The sequence below is a fragment of the Quercus robur genome, chromosome 9 (genome assembly GCF_932294415.1).
Source record: "Quercus robur chromosome 9, dhQueRobu3.1, whole genome shotgun sequence".
NCBI lineage: Eukaryota > Viridiplantae > Streptophyta > Magnoliopsida > Fagales > Fagaceae > Quercus > Quercus robur.
This window is the reverse complement of record NC_065542.1, coordinates 15,989,177-16,011,499: the sequence shown is the minus strand read 5'-3', so window position 1 is coordinate 16,011,499 and position 22,323 is coordinate 15,989,177. Positions and strand designations below refer to the sequence as shown.

The 22,323-nt window shown below is 33.4% G+C and overlaps 2 protein-coding genes across 3 annotated transcripts; both read left to right on the top strand.

Moving 5' to 3' along the window:
* Window positions 1-7,550: 7,550 nt before the first annotated feature.
* Window positions 7,551-9,446, top strand: LOC126698248 (probable (S)-N-methylcoclaurine 3'-hydroxylase isozyme 2). Of its 2 annotated transcripts, none has more exons than XM_050395351.1 (2): window positions 7,551-8,071; window positions 8,651-9,446. In XM_050395351.1, exons 1-2 carry the CDS (start codon window positions 7,619-7,621, stop codon window positions 9,254-9,256), a joined length of 1,059 nt encoding a protein of 352 aa, XP_050251308.1. In that variant the 5' UTR covers window positions 7,551-7,618; the 3' UTR covers window positions 9,257-9,446. The 2 variants fall into 2 exon arrangements, with proteins under 2 accessions (XP_050251308.1, XP_050251307.1); XM_050395350.1 differs by having other exon boundaries at window positions 7,556-8,479.
* Window positions 9,447-21,105: 11,659 nt separating this feature from the next.
* LOC126700773 (uncharacterized) lies at window positions 21,106-22,323 on the top strand. The gene is made up of 2 exons (XM_050398961.1): window positions 21,106-21,351; window positions 21,451-22,323. Exons 1-2 carry the CDS (start codon window positions 21,106-21,108, stop codon window positions 22,321-22,323), a joined length of 1,119 nt encoding a protein of 372 aa, XP_050254918.1.

Here is a 22,323-nt window from a genome sequence, read left to right as displayed (position 1 = left end):
GTGACTGTGAGGTTGCGCGTGATCTATGGTGCAAGTTGGGAGTTCCTTATCCTCTTATAAACTCCTTTAATGAAAATTTTGCTAATTGGCTTAGAATAAATAGTTTGAGTACTGTTAGACACAACACACATATTCCTTGGTGCACGGTGTTTTTATATGCAGTTTGGTCTTTATGGAAAAATAGGAATATTGTGATGTTTGATAATAGTATACCAAATCCTAGGCTAGATAAATTTTGCCTTGGTCAAGCAAGGGAATTCCACTTTTGTGTGAGTAAGACCAGCCAAGTTTCTTCTAAAATTTCCATTCCTGTTAGATGTAATTTACCTTCAGTTGGCTGGCACAAGTTAAACATTGATGGTGCTTCTATTGGGAATCTGGGTAAGGCGGGTGGTGGAGGAGTTATTAGGAACTTTCATGGAGATTGGGTCAAGGGGCATTCAAGATCAATTGGGTATACCACTAGTGTGCTAGATGAATGGTGGGCATTAAGAGATGGGCTGATTTTGGCCATTCAATTGGGCATAAACCAGCTAGAGGTGGAACTTGATGCTAAGGTGATTGTGGAGTTGCTCAATGGTACTAAATGTCCTAACCGGAGTTACTCCCCTTTGTTGAATGACTGTAGGTACCTCATAGCAAGATTTGTGCAAGTCTGGGTGGGGCATATATATAGAGAAGCGAATCAATGCGCCGACCTTTTGGCTAAAAGGGGCTGTACTATGGAGGAAAATTTTGTTGTATTTGATTCCCCCCCTCCCCCCCGCTGATATGTATGTTTTGTTTAACTCTGATAAAACTGGGCTGTATTATTATAGGCATGTTGTCAATACGCTGGCCTCTGTAGGCAGGTTGTAATGTTTTGTTGCTGGTGTTAATATAATGTCTACCCTGTTAATAAAAAAATAAAAAAAATAAAAAAAAGAAGAAGAAGAAGAAGTACGGCAAGTCATATATTAAAATTATAGTGAAAAAAAAAATAATAATAATGGCTGTTTTTCCGTAAGGCACATGGCCTCTCTTGTATTTGGAGTTGTCTTCGTCTCAAAAAATGATAATGGTGGCAGCTGGCAAAAAAAAAAAAAAAAGAAACGTGTACAGTGTACCTGAAGAGGAGTCCACGTTCTACCCAAAAAAAAGAAAAGAAGAAGAGGAGTCCACATGTTGCTCCTCTTTTACAAGTGACTTTTACCCTTTCGCATTCCAGAGGTCTTATCCTAGGGTATTATTTGTGGCAGAAAATAAAGAAAATATTTACGGTGAATATGTGGATTTTCGCGTTGAGATAATAGTGGAAAACTATATGATATTTTAAGTAGCCTCTCTTTTTTTTTTTTTTTTTGATGAATAGTAGCCTCTCTTCTGATGGCACTGTTATAAATTTTTCTTAACTATTTGATTATTGTGTATAGTGTTTGAAAATTGTTCTAGATGATATCAAAGAATTTTAGAGGAAGTGTTAGGGAAAAGTTCCATTTAGAATAGCTTTTGCAGGTAAGTAACTTTATCCTAATTGAGTTTTATTTTGCTTATATTAATGTATTTTTAACTACTGAAAATTGTTTATAATTGTTAGAATTTTTATTTCTATTATATTACTAATTTAAAGTAAAAGATTATTACAAATATATTTTAATACTGAGTATATGATTTTTATATAAATGCTTGAATAAGATATATTTTTGTTAGAAACTATGATTTCATATATATGATTATGGACAATTTGACTATGAATTGATTTTAATACTATGAATTGATTTTGATACCCAAACCAATGAGAGTTATTCATTGGTACTCTGATACCCAGTCAATGAGAGTTATTCATTGATATTCTGATGTCCAGTCACAGGGATATAACGTGACCATAATCATAAGATTGTTAAGAATATGAATTACGTTTGAATATTTGAACTATTTTGAGTCACTAAAACTGCTTATGTGTTTTTGAAACCTATTGTAAGTTATAGCTTTTGATATATGGAAACCTGACTATTTTCTAAACCTTCTATGATATATTTGTAAGATTAAAATATGTGATCTATGTGCAACTTATTATTTTAAGACTATGAAACTTCTTCAGTTATTTTGAAAACACATAGTATATCATAACTTTTGAAAACACATATTACATCTTATACTTTACAGATATATTGCTTGATAGAACTTATTAGGACTTTGGTTACTCATTGAGTTGTCAACTCATCCCCCCCCTTCCTTTTTCCCTCAAGTTTCAGATTGTAAAGAATAGCAAGTTTTGGGAGTTTTGATGTTGTGTTGCAGGAAAAGAAACTTAGTGATTTTGAGATTGGATAGTCTTCTAATAGTTTTAAATATATTGTCCAATTGGTATTATGTACATGAGGTTTGGATTTGTTCCTATTAAATTATTGGAGATCTATTCATAAAGAAATTACTGAGGTATTTTGGATTTATTTGATTTAATTTTTGAGAACAAATTTTAGTTGCTAAGAAGGGCCTTGCACACTTGTAGGGTGTTTACTTTATAAGTGTGTGGCGGTTGTCACATGCCTATCTTTATAGTTGGGTTCGAGGTGTGACACTTGCTTTATTGTTTCTTTATTTAGTAATGTTATGTACACAAAAAATTTCACAATAGTTTAGTCAACAACTTTTTACTGGTTCTCATTTGGACAAATTTCTGACATTATTTTTTTTTATCTATTACTAACAAACTGCCACATAGAAATTGTCAAATTTTGTTGTCATATTTTTTTTTTTTTTTTTTTTTTGTGCATATGAACTACAAATTCGCATTTCCTTCGTGTAATTACTTCAAGGGGGAAAAAGGTGAATGCAATAAAGAAGATCATAGTTTTGATTCTTTTCAACTATGATTTTGTTGGTTGAGTAAACAGACTCAACAAAAGGAGTAGATAAGGGCACCACTTGTGTCATTACAGCTCTGCATGCATAGAAAATGTCACACTGAGCAGTGTAATGGTTTTTTTTTTTTTTTTTCCCAAAAAGAAATCTCAAATATGGTTATCAACAACACTAAAGATAAATATAAAATAAAGCGCATAATAAAGGCACTCAAAACAATATTCTTAGCTTTTAAATAAAAATAAAAATAATAAGGAGTGAGTTGATCAGTGGAATAAAAGCACGGTTCTTCTATAAAAAAAGAAAAAAGAAAAAACACAAGTTGAGCAATGTATTGATAAATGATAATTGCACCATGCCACCATGCCATGGAGCCCTACAGAAATGAGGACACTCGGCTTCACTGTTTTCTTCAATGAGATACAGTATGTTTTTATTTTTGGATAAATGAGATAAGCATTATGATATATCTAACTCATTAAATTAATTATAATAAGCATATATAACACCTAAAGAGACAGTATATTACTTGGATTTATTATATAGAATATGCTCTCTCTATTGATGTAATTCGTTTTGAAATTTCAGTTTCTTATCAAGAAGAAAAAGGAGATGAACCAATAACAAGGCCAGAAACATATTTTTTTAGAAAAATAAAATATAGTTTAATTAGAATTTATTTAAAGAATACAAGCTTCAGAATTCATATTCATAATTTGTTTAGTGTTTATTTGCTTAAGTCAATTAAATTTGTGATACTAAGGTTTTGTTTGGCATTGGCTTAAAAAGCCAGTTTTTTTTTACTATTTAGTTTATTTTTGCTACTATTCAGGGGTCTTATTGCATTTTTTGATACTATTTATGAGCCACATTGTACTATTTCAGTTACTTTTTAATTTTATTTATAGTATTTTTAGCAAAAGATTAACCTTGCTGCCTATTTTTTATTGAGACTTACTAACGTATGCTCTTAGGGCATATATTAATAAATCATTTTAGAAAAAATTTTATGAAAAAATAAAAAAATAATTTACTGTTTTGACAGCTTTTTCAAATTTTCATAAAAATTTTCTAAAAATGGATGATTAATATGTGCTTTAATGGCACACATTAACTAGGCCATTTTTTCTATACCTTTCAAAAGTTTGAGTATTTTTTTCCAATTTAGATTGCGTGGTCTCTTCTGCACAGTCTTGGAATCTTAGATTTACGAGAGTTTTAAAGTTTTTTTTTTTTGGCGGTTAACTGGATGCAGAGTTTTAAAGTTAACCCAGGGAAAGTCTCCCCATAGACTCTTTTTTTTTTTCCCTTACTCTTTGATTGGGTCATGAGAACTAAATTACCTTTATTTTATTTTATTTTTTTAATTGTTTGAAAAATTAGTAATTAGAAAGAAAAAAAATTGTAGGAATTGGACCATTAGAAATGAATTCAAAGAGATAAATTGGGGGTCTTGAGTTCCAAATATTAATGGTCCACTTTCTATCCAAATTATTTATAATTAAAAAAAAAATCTCTATAGATCACTTAAAAAAAACCTTTATAATTTTTTTTAATTAAAAAAAAGGCCTTAGCCCCACGCCACCTGCCTTATCGGCTATATTGGGGGCACCTTCTAAACTCAGAAGGCTTGGGTCCAACAATTAATATATAATTATATATGAATCACTTATTATAATTGTTGCCACCAAATATGGAATTCAAATTCAACTACTTCATGGGGTCCGTCACAATGGTCCCTCCACTCAGGGGCGGCCCAACATAATTTGAGGCCTAAGGCGAAAAATTTATGCGGGGCTTTTAATATGTAAATATTAATTAAATAAAATTATTTAATACTAATCAAATTAAGGTTAATTTGATACATTAAATACATAAATAATACCAACTTGATTAATGTTAATTTCATATAGTGAATTGAATATCATAGTTGAATTATAAATATTAATAAAAAGAAATAAAAATATATTGCAATTGAAAAAGATACTTTATTTTGGATATAAGATGATGTATAGTTAAATAAAGTTGTAATCTAATTTTTAATTTTATATTTTGATTTCAAGAGAGACAGAGAGAGACAGATATTATTTGGTGTACGGTTTTGTAGGATATTAATTTACAAAAATCAAAGTCTCAAACTATTAGGGGAAATTAATCTATAATTGATGATTTAACACACTTGCAACATCTTTTTGAAATATTTTAGGGTTTCAATTAAGTTAAGGTTCTATTGGTCTTATACTTTGAGAGTCTTAATAGAAATGAAAAAGAAAAATACACTAATTAAAAGCACTTTAAAATGTTCAAAATATAATGTGATATTATCTTTCATTGATGAACTTCATCAATTTAACTAATGAATGTTTATATCATGTTTTTTGTGATTAATAACATGATAGTTTGTAAGCCAATAGTAAAATTTGTACATCACTAATAAAAAAAGATGTACAACTTTTAGAAAATATATATAATTTTATAAAAATTTGGACCTTTAACTATGAAAAATGGGGCCTTTTTTTCCAAGGAAATTTTTTTTTTTGGGTGGGGCCTTAGGCCTAGGCCTAACTTGCCTAGGCCTTGAGCCGGCCCTGCCTCCACTCACCCATTTCTTTCACCAAAAAAAAAAATAATAATAATAAATTCAACCACTCAACCAAGCACACTGTACTATAAAAAGAAAAAAAAAATTCATATAAACACAATACAAATTTGAAAAATCTAAATGATAAAATCAATGTCCACTTTGACATGTTAAAGCCTTTTTTTAGAGAGTTTTAACTTATGATGTTTGGGGGTCTTGAGTTCCAAATATTAATGGTCCACTTTCTATCCAAATTATTTATAATTAAAAAAAAAAAAAAAATCTCTATAGATCACTTAAAAAAAACCTTTATAATTTTTTTTAATTAAAAAAAAGGCCTTAGCCCCACGCCACCTGCCTTATCGGCTATATTGGGGGCACCTTCTAAACTCAGAAGGCTTATATATGCTTGGGTCCAACAATTAATATATAATTATATATGAATCACTTATTATAATTGTTGCCACCAAATATGGAATTCAAATTCAACTACTTCATGGGGTCCGTCACAATGGTCCCTCCACTCACCCATTTCTTTCACCCAAAAAAAAAAAATAATAATAAATTCAACCACTCAACCAAGCACACTGTACTATAAAAAGAAAAAAAAAATCATATAAACACAATACAAATTTGAAAAATCTAAATGATAAAATCAATGTCCACTTTGACATGTTAAATCTTTTTTTTAGAGAGTTTTAACTTATGATGTTTGCTCCTAATGATAACTGTTTATTATTAGACTAAGACACCAATCAATTTTTGGTATAGTCGAAAATTGAATCCCAGATCTCTTATTCAACTATTAGACATTTTACCAGTTAAACTAACTGAAACCCATTTAAACTGAATGGATAATCATGTGAAATAGCGCCTGTAACATTTTTTTTTCTTTTTCTTTTTTTTTATTCATTTTAAATATCTTAAAAATATCTTGTTGGCAAAATATGTAAAATCCCTTTATTTTGCAAGTATAATTGCTAAAAACCGTAATAAAATTCTATTAGTACGATAAGACCTTTCTCACTGAGCGTTTAAACCCACCGGCCACCACTATCAAACTCCAATAACATAAACATGATATAGAACAAAATTACTGCTACTTCATAAAATCATAAAAATGATAAGGACAATTCCATATATAATTATATTTGATACTAATTACCCATAACTAATAAAAAAAGGAGACATAAAATATATTTTTTATCAAGAATAAATATAAAATAATGAGTTAATGCGTAATTTCAATCGGAATAAGGATCTTTTTGAGTTGTGCTTGCACAGGAGTTTCCTTGAAGCTATACCGACAATAGAAAAATAATATAAAATGAATATTGTATAATAATTGCGAAAAGAATGGCTCTCTATAATTTATAAAACAAAATTTATTACAATAAGAAAATTAGTTATAAATAATTTTTTGATTAGCCTCAAGCAAGAATTAAAAAATTATGTAGTTCAATTGCCAACGATGATTCTTTATTTAGAGCATAAATGTCCGATTTAATTTCAATTGAAAGATGCCTAATATAACATTGGGGTGGACCTCATGATTCTTCCAAAAATGTTGTTAAGAAGAAACTTAATTTTCTTTGGGATAAATTAATTACTATACTAGCTCATGAAAAATGTTTCTAAAGGCCAATAGCAATTAGGTAAAATTAGATTTCGGGAAAAATATTGTCATATAATCGAAAGTGTTCACCACATAAAGGCAAAAAGATAATGCTTTTAGACTTTATTATGCACTTGACATAACGTGAGACACTCTAAATTTTTGTTCAAATTGAACATTGTCTCAAGAAGCTTCTTTATATTTCGACATGGGGTCCATTGGTTGTTTCTCAATCAACATTATGATTTTTTTTTTTTATTGAAACCATGAATAGGAATAATTTTTTTTTTTTTTAAAAAAAAAAAAAAAAAAGGTAGATAAGTGGGGTAAGGATCCACGTACGAAAGGGACTTTTTTTATATAAAAAATCACAATTATATGATATAAAATAGCCTTTGAAACTTTTCTTTGGGCCCAAAGATCATAATCGAATCTTTATTGACAACATTTGTAACATGTGGATTATATTTAGAATAAATCAAACCGTAAAACCTGATTTTCTCACTCTATAAATTGGGGTTACAACTTAATTACAAGTTCACAAATGCAATACAGCTTTAGTTTTTCTCACCAAAACTATGGATCCAAAGGTCTTCTTCAGTCTCCTCCTTCTAATACCCTTCTTCTATCTTTACTTCAAACGCATATTCTCTAAAAATCCACCACTCCCGCCAGGTCCATTTGCATGGCCTATTGTAGGGAACTTTTTCCAAATGGGGAGGCAGCTCCATTACATACTAGCCAACTTAGCTAGAATCCATGGCCCTCTCATGTCTCTACGTTTTGGAAAACAAATTACTATCATTGCATCATCGCCAGATGCAGCAAGAGAAGTTCTTAAGACCCATGACCGAGATTTGTCAGGCCGGTACATCGCAAACGCTGTTCCACTCATAAACCCAAAACTCAACTTTGCATTTGGAGCTTCCCCTGAGTGCAACGATTATTGGAGGGGCCTAAGGGTTATTTGTAAATCTGACCTTTTTTCAGCCAAAGTATTGGAATCTCAAAACCACATAAGAGAGAAGAAGGTGAGTGAGTTGGTAGTTTTCTTGGGTTCTAAGGAGGGTGAGGTGGTGAATCTAGGAGAGACCGTCTATGTTACTTTTAGTAATATTTTGAGTAATGCAATATTTTCAGTAGATTTTTTTGACTTTGTGGGTAAGGGTATTGGTAAAGATTTGAGGAAGCTTATTGTTGAAATAGTAGAGTTAGGAATGATTCCAGATTTATCAGATTTTTATCCAATATTAACTAGATTAGATTTTCAAGGTATACAGAAGAAACGTGATAAAATAGTTAAAAATTTTATTACTATTTGGGATGATATTATCAAAGAAAGACGGAAACAAGAGAGTTCTATTTTAGATCAAAGAGATTTCTTGGATGCTTTGATTAAAGAAGGGTTTACAAATGATCAAATCAGCCAATTGATTTTGGTATTTTCTCTCTCTCTCTCTCTCTCTCTCTCTCTCTCTCTCTCTCTCTCTCTCTCTCTCTCTCAACCCTAATTAAGTTCGCTTTGTGTGTGAAATTTAGAAAGTATGCCATATGTATTTTCATAAATTTAAATTTGATAAAAAAAATCATCTTTTTGTCTCTTTGTATAGGATCTACTTATTGCTGGCACTGATTCCAGTAGTATGGTAACTGAATGGGCAATGGCAGAATTGATGAGAAACCAAGATGTCTTGCACAAACTACGTGACGAACTTAAACGTGAAATTGGAAAAGAAATGGTGAAAGAATCCCATTTAGCCCATCTTCCTTACCTAGAAGCTTGTGTCAAAGAGACACTGAGATTATACCCTCCAGGACCATTACTCCTTCCTCGTCGTGCCTTACAAACATGTCAAGTAATGGGCTATACAATTCCTAAAGACTCCAAAATTCTGGTTAACATGTGGGCAATAGGCCGAGATCCTTCAATTTTTAATGATCCATTGAGGTTCAAACCTGAGAGGTTTCTTGACTCATCTTTGGATTTTAAGGGAACCAATTTTGCCTATACGCCCTTTGGAGCTGGAAGGAGAGTTTGTCCTGGACAACCTTTGGCTACTAAGCAAGTTCCACTTATTTTGGCATCATTAGTCCACTCATTTGACTGGTTTCTTTCAGGTGGTATGAAATCAACTGAACTAGACATGAATGATCATTTCGCCATAACACTGAAAAAGAAGCAACCCCTACAACTTATTCCTAAAGGAAGAAAATAGTTGTGTACCATTTCTTGTGTATTATAAGTTTTTAAGATTATGTTTTGTGTGCCATTTCTTGTGTGCTATTGTATTATAGCTGTTACCATTAAACTAAAATGTTGTGTATTATTTCTTGTGTAATACTAGTTGTTACGTATCGGTCTTGTAATAATTATTTTCCATGTTAAGTAAGAATTTAAATGCCCAACTCTCTCTCTCTCTCTCTCTCTCCTTTTAGTCTTTACCTTAACTTGTGTTAGTGAGACTAGAAGACAGGCATAAGCAGGGAAATCAGTTTCTCTACAAAGGGATGACCAGTTATTGTTACGAGGCTAGCTTATACTATGTTTGGAAGTTCGGAGGAAGAAGAGGGTAGAGGGAAGGAAAATAGTGAAGAGGAGAGTAAAGAGGAATGGTTAACGTAATTAAGTAATTAAGGAAGAGGGGACTAATTAGCCTTTTCATAGTTTGTCATTTCGTTAATATGGATAGAGTAAATTTGGTAATTTATTTGGTCAAACATTTCTATGCTCTACTTTTCTTCCAAATCTCTTCAATTTGGGGGAATTAAAAATGAGGGGTTAGAAATAGTTAGAACCCCTTCAAATCATTCCCCTCCTCCCTTAAAAAAATCCAAATAAGGCAATTTAATTTACTCTCCTCTCTCTAATCTACTCCACCTCCATCCAAACAAGCTATTAGGGTCTATTTCCTTCTCTCCTCCTGTAACACCTCAGCCTTTACAAAATAAATAAACAAATAAAAATGTTATTTTGGAAATTATTTAAGTGGGGGCATATTTGTGATAAGACCCAAGCCTAGCCCTAGCCTTATATGTAACTCACGTTGGCTTCTTCCTCTATTTTTCTAAAATGCCACCTCCCATCACCTTTCCCTCTTTCCTCTGGTGTTCCCATTCCCCATGGCTGAAAATCCTCTCTCTCATCCTCGTGTGAAGTTTATTCACTTTTGCCTCTTAAATTTTTATCTTGGCTGACTCATGGACGGTTCTTTTCCAATCAAAATCAACCACCAAGAGTTCTAGTGGCTTGGCAGACCCATTTGAAAGACCATCCTTCTAAGTTTGGTTAATTTAATAGATGGGGTAAAAATATAAGTTTTCTGTCATTTTCTTCTATGAAATCCTTTTGGCTTTATTAGTTTATGATGTTTATGGTATATACTTGATGGGTTTGGTGAGTATTGGAAGTTTAGAGGATTATGAGGATTTGGATAGCAAGAGTTTTTATTGAATCCGAAAATTTCAAACTACTTGGGGGTGTTTGCTTTGATGGGGTGTTTTGGTTGTCTATTTTACTAATGGGTATTTGAGGTTTGGTTTTCTAGAGCAACTATATGGGTTTTGTTGTTACATGAGATGATTCCAAAGTGTTTCCTTTGCATTTGATTGGCTTTGACATATGTGAATGTGGGCATCTGCTTGTTGCATGTCAAGTGTTTAGTAAATTGCCTATATGAGTTAGAGGATCGAATTTCTTGACTCGTGTTGTGATGACTATTATATGAAATTATTGGTTGCATTTATAGTTGTTATCATGTGCTAAAACATATAACTTTGAGGTTAATCAACTCTGAAAGTTTTTGGCATAGTATTTAGATTATAGTAATTTTATTTTGGAATTGCAAATCTGTCCTTAACACGTTTGAGTCAACTGCAATACATGATTTTTAATAAATTACAGAAAAATCGTTTTGGGTTAAATTTTTTATGGTACATACTACACATATAAGAGCTTATCTTTATTTAATTTCAAGTTAATCGAATAACTTTTCATGGACCAAACAATTTTTATAAAATGGCTGACTTGCTGTGTATTGAATCTGAAAGTGCGATGAAAATGCAGGGATGTTGTGGAATTTACTTCAAATCTTTGTTGAATGAATTGGTTTGTAAATTCATGTGCTTTCTTCAACATATGTTTTACTTAGTTAAGTCTAATAATGGTTTGGTTTAATCATTTAGTGCTCTAAAGGGAAATTCATGAGATATGCTACTCTTATTATGAATTGATGTGCTTTATGTTATGTCTATAGGTGCACATTTCTTGCAATGGAGAATTAAAATGTTTTGGTTTTGTACCGTGATACTATGAGTTTGTATGCTTGCTTGGTTCCTGTTTGGGAATGGGTACTTGTCTTAGGTTGGCAAGCTAGGCTTTAGTGCATTTGATTTGTTTTAGGGAATCCTATTCGATTTTGGAGACAAATGTAATGATAGACTTTGCGATAGGTCTTGTCATTAATAGGCTTGTTCCTTATGTTTCTAGGTTTTGACATTCTTGGTGATGGACTTAGTGACGGGATTGGTTGATTTCCTTTATTTTTGCAACTAAGATGTAAGTGATGTTTACTAATTTTGGGGGTTTTTCCAAAATAGTGTTGATTATTAAACTATTTTATATCAAAGAAATATGTTGATATTCTATACATAAATTGATATTTTATAAATGTTTGATGTACACATTGACTACTCATTTTATGAAAAACTTGTGGGATAACCTAAATTTATTTAAACTTGTATGTGTGAATATATCTTTAAATTTTGAGAATTATGAATGGATTATTTTTGTGAGCATATTGAAATGTGTTTTGAAAACCTATGGAAAGTCGTGATTAAAAACTCAGTATTGTATTTAGTCCTTAGTAAGGGACAATCATACTATAACTAGTCCTTAGCAAAGGACGGTTTCAGAAAAGGGGACAGTGCACATTTGATAGCTTCTTAGCAAGGGAGTACACTATTGATGATTCAAAAAGGAAGCTCCTTAGCAAGGGAGTGCACCTTTAGGTTCTAAAGGAGCAATCCTTAAGAAAAGGGATATAAAGGAGGTTCTAGTCCTAAAAGGGGACAACACAACCCTGGTAACGGGGCGTAAATGTTGACCACGAGAAAAGCCTAGGAAATTATTTATATGATGGTATTGGTATATGTATTATGATGGCTCACAATATAAAGATATTTTCTTTTATATGAAATATTTGATGATAAAATATTGATGAGTTACAAGGTATGAATTTGTTGTAAAAATTATTTATTTGAAAGGTTTGTTCCTACACCCCAATGTTAGTGAATTTCACTTATTGAGTTATCTCACTCCCCCCCCCCCCTCCTCTTTTTTATTTCCCGTTACAGATATATTAGAGGGATTATTGGAGTAGAGATTTTTGGAAGACAATAGTTACGAATTATTTTGTGAAACTGAGGATTTTATTATGATTTGGGGAAATTGCACTTTACCCACCTGTGGTTTAAAAATTATCACTTAACCCACCTGAGGTGACCTCCGTTAGACCCTCGTTACCCACCTCTCCTTTTCACCATTAAAAATAGGGATAAATGTGTCTTTTCATTATATTTTATGTCTCTCTCCTCTTTTCTCTCCTTCTTCTTCTTCTTCACATAAAACATAAAAGAAAACCAGTACACCTACAGTCACAAACAAAGCCACAAATCCATGTGAACATACACCCACAGATTCGCTAGCCTTCCACTGCTAAATCCAAAAATTGACTACTTAATTCTTCATAGAACAATCAAAAAATAAAACTCTAACCCTCTTTGTTTTGCTGGATTCTCTAAAAAAAACCTAGATTTGCAAGTAAAAAAAAAAAATCTGCAAAAAAAAAAAAAAACCCAACAATCTGTTCAAATTCACTACTTAATTCTTCATAGAACAATCACAAAATAAAACTCTAACCCTCTTTCTTTTGCTAGGTTCTCTAAAAAAAAAAAAAAAAAAAACCCAGATTTGCAAGTAAAAAAAAAAAATTTGCAAAAAAAAAAAAAAAAAACCCAGCAATCTGTTCAAATTCACTACTTAATTCTTCATAGAACAAACACAAAATAAAACTCTAACCCTCTTTCTTTTGCTAGGTTCTCTAAAAAAAAACCCAGATTTGTAAGTAAAAAAAAAAAAAAAAAAACCCAACAATCTGTTCAAATTCACTACTTAATTCTTCATAGAACAATCACAAAATAAAACTCTAACCCTCTTTCTTTTGCTGGGTTCTCTAAAACGAAACCCAGATTTGCAAGTAAAAAAAAAAAAAAAATCTGCAAAAAAACAACCCAGCAATCTGTTCAAATTCACTACTTAATTCTTCATAGAACAATCACAAAATAAAACTCTAACCCTCTTTCTTTTGCTAGGTTCTCTAAAAAAAAACCCAGATTTGCAAGTAAAAAAAAAAAAAAAAATCAGCAAAAAAAAAAACCCAGCAATCTATTCAAATTCACCACTGCCGGAGACAGAGCAGGCACTGAAGTCTTTCTAATTGTAGGTGACAGCACTGAAGCTTTAGGAGCAGGTGCTTGTGTTGGAGACTTTGATGGAGAGTGTGAAAGAGACTGGGCTAAAGTTGATATAGAGGAAAACCCAAGTTTCAATACACCTTCTTGCTTGCAAGTGTCAGATTTCACTTTGGCAATCTAAGTGAAGAGAGAAAGGGATTATGGGTTTGGGGATTTTTAGGGATTCTAAGGTAGAGAGAGGGAGAGAGCTTGTTCTTTCTTTTAGGATTCTATTTGGGTTCTAATTTTGGCTTATATAGTAAAGGGAATTTTTTAACGGAAATGGCAGAGGTGGGTAACGGGGGTCTAACGAAGGCCACCTCAGGTGGGTTAAGTGATAACTTTAAACCACAGGTGGGCACTGTTAAAACAGGCCAAACCACAAGTGGGTAAAGTGCAATTTCCCCTTATGATTTTTATGGCATTAAACATGGTACTAGAGAATTATTTTGAGGATGTTTTGTCTTTGGTGAATTAGAGCTCTGACTTTTGTGATAAGATTTTAGGTTGTTGGATGCTTTTATTTAATATTTTTTTTTGTATTATTTAGATTGAATAGACTTTTATTGCTTATGATTTTGGGGCGTTACAGTTATGGTATCAGAGCTTAGGTTATGATTCTGTAGACTTCTGAATTAGGAAATGATAATGATCTAAGTCAGAGCATTAGGTCTTGTTGTAGTAATCCATTCGAGGTGGTTCCATTGGGGTAGTTTAGGTGAGAAAGTACCTTGTGTGTTATTTTGGTTTATTGTAATGGCTTGGAGTTTGTTTAGTCCTTGTTATTTTGTGATGCTATTTGTAAGTTCTTAAATCTTCATGTGTGAGGTAAACTGTTGTGCTTCATATGCATTGTTCGTGTAAACTGTCGTGTTTGTTATGCATTCTTCTCAAAATTCTTGAAAGTTTTGAGTTAAATTCCAAAATTTGATTTGAGCAAACAAAAAGGAATCAAGTTTTCAAATTTCATGTTTATAAATTTTGAGAATTTGTTAAAGACAATTTGCCGTTAGCAAATATTGTTGGTTATGCTGACTTTAGGTGGTGCAATTTGGTCAAACCTCGCTGGCCAGGAGTGGCTCGACTAGTTGTTTACCAACTATCTTTAGCATACTTCGACAAGTTTTATTCATGATAGATGGTTAGAGGAATTGTTTGATCCCGTTGAGCTCATGTGGTGTCTAACAAACCACTAACCATCAAGTATGGTGCTATCATGTTAATTATTTTTCTCTAAAAGTAGTTTTAAAGAAAAATGCGTTTTAAACAACCTCTTTGAAATTCCTAATTGTTGAGTTTCCAGATTTTGAGTGTCCTCTTGGGATGTTTATTGCTCTTATATGGTAAAGGTACACGGATTGATCTTCCTATGATAATGCTATGATTTTTATCACCTCAAAGAATGATGTATTTTTTTTTTATTTGATGCTAGTCGGGGTTTTTCCCAAACCTATTTCAAATGCATGTTCTCTCCAATATGTTAAACCTCACATGAACAGTTTTATGGATTTTTGGAGCTTTTTATAAAATAAAAAAAGGGGGAGGGGTGGGTTCTTTGAACTTTTGTCCTTATTTATTAAACTGGCATATCAGTATTTGGTTGGTCTTAAGGTTCCATGCTCTTTCTGATTGTTGGTCAGATTAAATATATATATTCATAGTCTTTGTGTGTGATTGCCTTAAAATATTATAAAGTGAATTTCCAACTTAGATTCAGAAACCTGTCTGCACATGACTTGTGTATAAGATTTTTTTTTTTTTTTTTTTCCCCATACAAAATTTTGTTATTGTTGTAAGATCGAAAAACTTCATTAGATGTTTTGCAAACCTCGGGTAAAGGAAGACTTTTGAATGCGAAATTGTATATTTTTGTGGATTCTGAAAATCATTTTAAAGTCTTTTGCAAACCTTTTGTTCAGTATAGACATACTTCCATCTCCATGATTGATGTTAAAACTCTAGTCTTTGTTCCAAAATTTGGACTCTTTGAAATAGAAGATATCACGTTATATATAAATACAATTAAAAAATTCTCAAAACCAAATATAAATACATTAAACAGCACTGTTATATATAAACATTCACTTTAAATTGACATCACTGTCATTCATTCACGCAACAACATAGTAAAGGGTACTCAACAACACTGTAATATACTAATACTAGTATATTATTATATAAAGTTATAAACAAAATGGTAAAGAAATTGGCAGCCCGAAAAAAAAAAAAAAAAACCTTGACAGCCACAATTTTTACAGTTTTTCTCCATGATTTGAAACACAAGCAATTTTAAATTATTAAAGTACAACAATACAGTGTACAACACATAGTATCTCAAAACAAAAGCAGTAAAACTAGCAGTATATACTATATCCACTACTTTATTTGATTGAGTCATTCACAACACTTTAATCAAAGATAGAAAAGAGAGAGAGAGAGATACATATGTACCGCTGGTACTGCTATTACTAAGTGAAGGAGCTTGAAACTGATGGATGACCACAAACTCACGTCAATGCCACTAACGGCTGGCCATTCGATGGGGAAGGTGCACAGCACATTAAGTAACTTAGACAGATTAGTTTTATTTTTGAGCGTTTGATCCATGGTGATTTGATTTGGAATGTGTCAAAAGGAGAAATTTGGGTTTTTCCTTTAGGATTTGGAGGCCACGGGTTAATGAATGGGCCATTTGATGGATTCTTTTTTGGGTCTTTTTTTGTATCAATTTTTTTTTTTTTTTTTTTTTTTGGGGTTTTTGGTACCAATTAAATATTTTGGGTTTTACTAGACTACTTCAAAATTTTGAGGAGCAGGGACCAAATTCTAAGATATAGGAGGGGCCAGTAAGTAATTTTTGTGTGTAAATCATGCTTTTATTACATACTATAAGCGAAAATTGGGAAAGCTAGGGGGCCATGGCGCGCCCCCTAGCCCAAACATGGCTCGGCCACGGCCCATCCATGTAACACTGTTCCCGGTGTTGATCAAAGAAATAAGAACTAGGTTCCAATATTCTACGACCACCGAATCAATACCAACTACTCTACAAAACTGAAGTGCACGCAAGAAACACATTTTACAGGCAATCAACATTAATTTGTATTAATTTTTGGTCCTCTTCTGACAGTATTATGGATATTATAAATTTTATTATGCAATAAGTCATTAGTTTTATAAGTTATAACATGATAAATTTTCGGCTAAAATGAAAAATCCACCCTTTTAAGTTTTTCCATAATTGATTTTAGTTCTCTAACTTTGCTTTCGTTCATTTCCATCATCTAAGTTTTAGATTTATTCAATTAAGTCATTTCTGTCAATTTTTGAAAAGAAAATCTGGAAAATATTTTTCAATCATCAATTGAATTTTTTTGATTTGAAAGTTAGAGGACTAAAATGAATGAAAGCATAGTTAGAGGACTGAATTGAATTTTGGTGAAACATAAAGGGTAAGTTTTGCATTTTAACCTAAGTTTTTTTAATTTGATAATTTATAAAATTATAAGTTTTAAATATTAGATAAAAAGAGAAATATCAAATCTACTAATTACCCCCCCCCCCCCACACACACATACAAATTGACGTGACAATGAATATAATTGGAATTACATTAACAAATAACAACATAATTAATAAATTTATTAATTGCTTTCTTAAGTTTATTTGTAGGATTATGTTAACCAATGCTCTTTGGACAATTGTTAATAAACTATTTTAGAAACATTTTGATACCACTTTTACGAGAAATAGAAAAAATTGTCAAAATATTAAAAAAAAAATTTCTTTTCCCATTAAATTTTTTCTAAAATGGTTCCCTAAAAAAGGGCATCTATTAAGTTTTTCCTTATTTGTATTATTTAGAACCATCATGTGTATAGTTCTTCTTCAAGAGTGAATTTTTTTTCTATTAGTCTTATCTAGATATGCCTTTTTTTTTTTCTTTTCTTTTTTTCTTTTTTTTCTTTAATACAAAATAGAAATTCTACACTAACCTAATCTAAGTGTATATTTTGTGAAACTCTCTCTTGAAAATTTAAATCTCAACCCTTACCCCTCACACCCTACAAGTAGTTAAATATTTGTGAAATGACAATCACGTCAAGAGTGTGCAGTGTTCTATCTTGATATACTTAACTGAACACTTCTCATACCTTATCAAATTTAAAATTTTGAATCCAAATCCACCTGTATCTATTTAGAAATTTTAAAATTTTGCCCGTGGGATCAATAAAGTAACCTACACTTTTTGCCATCCTTACGTCTCAAATTCATCCATTTTTGACAAATTAAGCTAGACGACAAGGTTTGTTTAAAAAATTGTATCATGCTGCTTGTTGTTTTCTGGTTGCAAATCCAGTGCTTGGATTTTTATGTTTTTTTTGGAAAAAGAAATCTCAAGGAAGGTCATCAACAGCACTAAAAATAAACAAATAATAAAAAAGAACAAGATAAAGACACTCAAAAAAATATTCTCAGCTCTGTAATTAAAACAAATAGGGAGTGGAAATTAAGCAAGATGCAAGTTGAGCCATATAACGATAATTGCTCGGGCAATGATTTCACATTCTCAATGTGCACATTCCATTATATACCCAGACAACCATTTACAAAGTCTGGGCATTAGGTATTACATTTTTTAAATTGAGGTGAATATGAGGCATACACATTAGGAGTAAGAGACAATAATTTGCTTAATTTCTCAGCACCAATCCTTTGTCCATTTCACATAATAAGGGCACAATGCCATAGAGCCCTACAGAATTGGTGACGCTTCACTGTTTCTTCATTGAGCAATGTTGTACACACAAAAGATTTCATAATAGCTGACTTGACCACTTTTTACTGGCTTTCGTAGAGATTTATCATTGATATATATATATATATATATAAAATTTTTTTTTCCCTAACAATCTGCCTCAAAATACTTTTGATTTCCTTCTTGTAAATACTTTAAGGGGAGAGAAGATCATAGTTTTGATTCTTTTGAACTATGATTTTGTCGGTTGAGTACAGTGGCAACTTCAGGACATATATTTAGGGGGTCAATTAGAAGATATATTTTGGAGTGTTAGTTAGGACGATCACGTATATGGTCAAGGCAAAGAGTAAAAATGATTTTTCATCAGAAATATATGTCCACAATATTTTTATAATATTTTTACAACAAATCCTAACTGGTAGGTTGTTACTGGTTGTTATTCTTAGAGCAAAAAAGTAATTTTAGTGTTAGTTTCAAATTTGAATCAATAACAACTAACCACCTGTAATTTGTTATAAAAATATTATGGACGTAGCATCTCTCATTTTTTATAGCTTAGCAAATTTAAAATTTTGAGTCCAAATCCACCCGGTATCTAAATTTAGCTAGAAATTTTAAAATTGTCGGTAGGATCAAGAAACCCACACTTATTGCCGTCCTCTACATCTCAAATCATCGATTTTTGACAAATTTAGCTAGACAACAAGGTTTGTTGAAAAAATCTATCATGCTGCTTGTTGTTTTCTGGTTACAAATCCAGTGCTTGGATTTTATTTTATTATTTTATTTTTTTTGCAATAATAAATCTCAAAGGATGGTCATCAACAACACTAAAAATAAAGAAATAGCAAAAATGTACACGGTAAAGGCCCAAAAAATGTTCTTAGCTTTGTAAATTAAAAAATAGGGAGTGGAATGCAAGATTCAAGATAACTGCTCAAGAAATTATCGTCTCACAGTCTCATTGTGCACATTCCATATAAACTCGACAATCATTTACAAAGTAAGGACATTAGGTACTTACATTTTTCAAATTGAGGTGTACATGAAGTATGGACATTAGAAGTATGAGACAATAATTTGCTTAATTGCTCAGCACCTATCCTCTGTCCATTTCACATAATAAAGGGCACAATGCCATAGAGCCTTATGGAAATGGCGACACTTGCTTTTTGTTTCTTTATTTAGCAATGTTATATACACAAAAAATTTCACAATAGTTTATGTGGGGGCCGGATAATCAATAAATTATTAAAATCGTGTTAACTGGGCCTGTGGCCCATCCGAGGACGTAAAACCGTCCGAGAAGGCCCATATCAAGTCATAAGGGCAACCAAATAAAACGGAGAGTAGATATCACGTGAGGTGAGTTCGGTATTCGTCCGAAGACAAAATCCTTCTCGGCAGTATGAGTCCGAGGACTACCTGAACGCCACATTGTTACAAACACATCTCAAAGCTACGTTACCACTAAAGGTGGGACATGGGACCAAGGATAAGAATGAAAAGGTAAACAAATATCTTTAACAACAGCTGCCTCCGCATTAATTGCCTCTCAACCAACTCTCTGGCCGCATTAATATGGAGGTGATGCCTGAACAGTGATGGGGCAGCCTTACAGCTGTTGGTTAAAGGTTCCAAGAGGTGTTGGATGGGACAGGAAGGGATCCCCCTAACCCAACCTACACGTATGTGGTGAAGATGACACTAAGAGGGCAGTATATAATATGGAAGAACGCATTGAAAAAAGGAGGGATTGGAACCTCTAAACAAAGAGCACTTAGAAGAAAACCTTACGAGAAAGAACTGAACTTGTTTCAAGGAGAAATTGATCGTTATATTGGTGCTAATCCATCTATTAACGTTAAGTCAAATCGTTTTTCTTTTGGAGTTAACCTAGTTCTTTGACATCCACGCTCTACAAATTTATTGTTTGGGCCTTTAACGTTCGAACCCAATACCAATTTAGGATCGTTACAAATTAAGTCCTTACAATTGGCGTCGTCTTTGGGAAGAGCTTGATCTAACTTAAAAGAAATCTGGTGCAACGTTCATGATGGAGGAAGCAGGTCCGCATCACTACGCAGCAGGACCACTTCAGGTATATGCCAACCCACACCAAGCGGAGTCAAGGGGCTCCCAGCATGGTGATCCCCATCGAAGCCCCGAATGGAGAGAAGGTTGTGAGGGGAGTGTGCGCACAACTCATACCACCAAAAGCCACTCTCGAGGGAAGAGTCATGTTTCCCATGCAAAGCATGACAGGAACCTGCAACGTGAGATTGACGAGTTGAAAAGAGAGTTGCGCCATGCTCGGCGTGAACATTCCCCACCTTGCTCCGAACCATCATCCGAGGAGACGGATGGAGCTAGTTATAGGCGAAGATCCAGAACTTCGCCTAGTGAGACCTTTTCCTATGAAGAGGAGCACAGCCATCGACATAGGTACAAAAGCCCGCCTAGCAGGGGCTTGGGGAACAACGCCATGAACAAAGCGTTAAGCCAAGTTTCCAAATCACCCTTCACAAGGAGTATAGAAGATGCGGTTCTTCCTCGGCGATTCCATCAGCCTACATTCACCCTGTATGATGGCCGGTCAAACCCAGTAGAGCACGTTAGCCATTTGCCTTAATGTGTAAGGTCTTTCCATCAAGTTTGGGTCCGGTGGCGATGAGATGGTTCAATAGTTTAAGGGACAATTCTATTGAGTCCTTCAAAAAACTTACCCGGGCTTTTGGCGCTCGCTTTATCACTTGCAGTAGGGTTTCTCAGCCTTTGGGATCCTTGCTATCCATGTCCATGCGAGAAGGCGAGACTCTTAAAACGTATTCAGATAGATACTGGGAAATGTTTAATGAGATAGAGGAAGAGCACGATGATGTGGCCATAAGTACTTTCAAAGCTGGCCTTCCAGCCGATCATGATTTAAGGAAATCTCTAACTGGTAAACCTGTTACCAGTGTACACCAATTGATGGATAGGATTGATAAGTACAGAAGAGTAGAAGAGGACCAACTTCAGGGAAAAGGAAAGGCCAAGGTAATCCCTCAGGAGAGGAGAGATTTCAGGTCGGACCGTTACAATAGTAACCGACATCGGAAAGACTTTGGTGGGCAATTAGGTTCTGTTGACACCCAGGTGGTTAATGTAGTGTTTAGGGAGCCGATGCAGCAGGTATTGGAGAAGATAAAGAATGAGCCATTTTTTAAATGGTTAAACAAGATAGCAGGAGAGCCTAAAAGGCGCAACCCGAACCTTTATTGTCACTATCATCAGGATCATGGACACACGACGGAAGATTGCAGGAATTTATGGGACCATTTGGAGCAGTTGGTCCGAGAGGGGAAATTGAAGCAACTCTTGCATCATTTCAGTGGTAGGGTAAGCCAGGCAGGCTCAAAAATGCGTGGGGACGCTTCTTCAAGACTCCCCCTTAGTACGATAAACGTTATTTTTGTTGCCCCAGGGAGGACTGGATCTTGTCCTTCCAAGGTACTGTCGGTGTTTCGACCTCCAGCCGAGGATCATTGCCAAGCGTCGAAGAGAGCCAGGGTGGACGTCCTCCTGATTCTGGGCTTTTCGGATGAGGACAAGGTTGGAACCATACAGCCCCATGATGATGCTCTGGTGGTACAACTGAGAATTGGTGGGTACGATGTAAAAAGGGTGATGATTGATCAAGGTAGTGTTGTTGGTATAATGTACTCAGATTTGTATAAGGAGCTAGGTCTGAAGCCAAAGAACTTAACAGCCTACAGTTCCCCTCTGGTGAGTTTTGAGGGAAGGATGGTTGCTCCAAAAGGACAAATCAGACTACCTGTGCAAGCCGGTATGGATGTGGTGGAGGTGGACTTCATTGTTGTAGACGTTTTCTCTCCATACATGACTATTATGGGCAGACCTTGGCTTCATACCCTGAGAACAGTCTCATCTACTCTACATCAGAAAGTGAAGTACCCATCGGGAGGCCAAGTATTGGAGATAGTAGGAAGTCAGGTTGCAACTCGGTAG

Excerpts from the sequence above, each read along its gene's own strand:
- LOC126698248 (XM_050395350.1), top strand. The coding sequence starts at position 7,619 with ATGGATCCAAAGGTCTTCTTCAGTCTCCTCCTTCTAATACCCTTCTTC. Across the intron at positions 8,480-8,650 it reads AAATCAGCCAATTGATTTTG|GATCTACTTATTGCTGGCAC; the intron begins GTATTTTCTCTC and ends CTCTTTGTATAG.
- LOC126700773 (XM_050398961.1), top strand. The coding sequence starts at position 21,106 with ATGTCCATGCGAGAAGGCGAGACTCTTAAAACGTATTCAGATAGATAC. Across the intron at positions 21,352-21,450 it reads AGGGAAAAGGAAAGGCCAAG|GTGGTTAATGTAGTGTTTAG; the intron begins GTAATCCCTCAG and ends GTTGACACCCAG.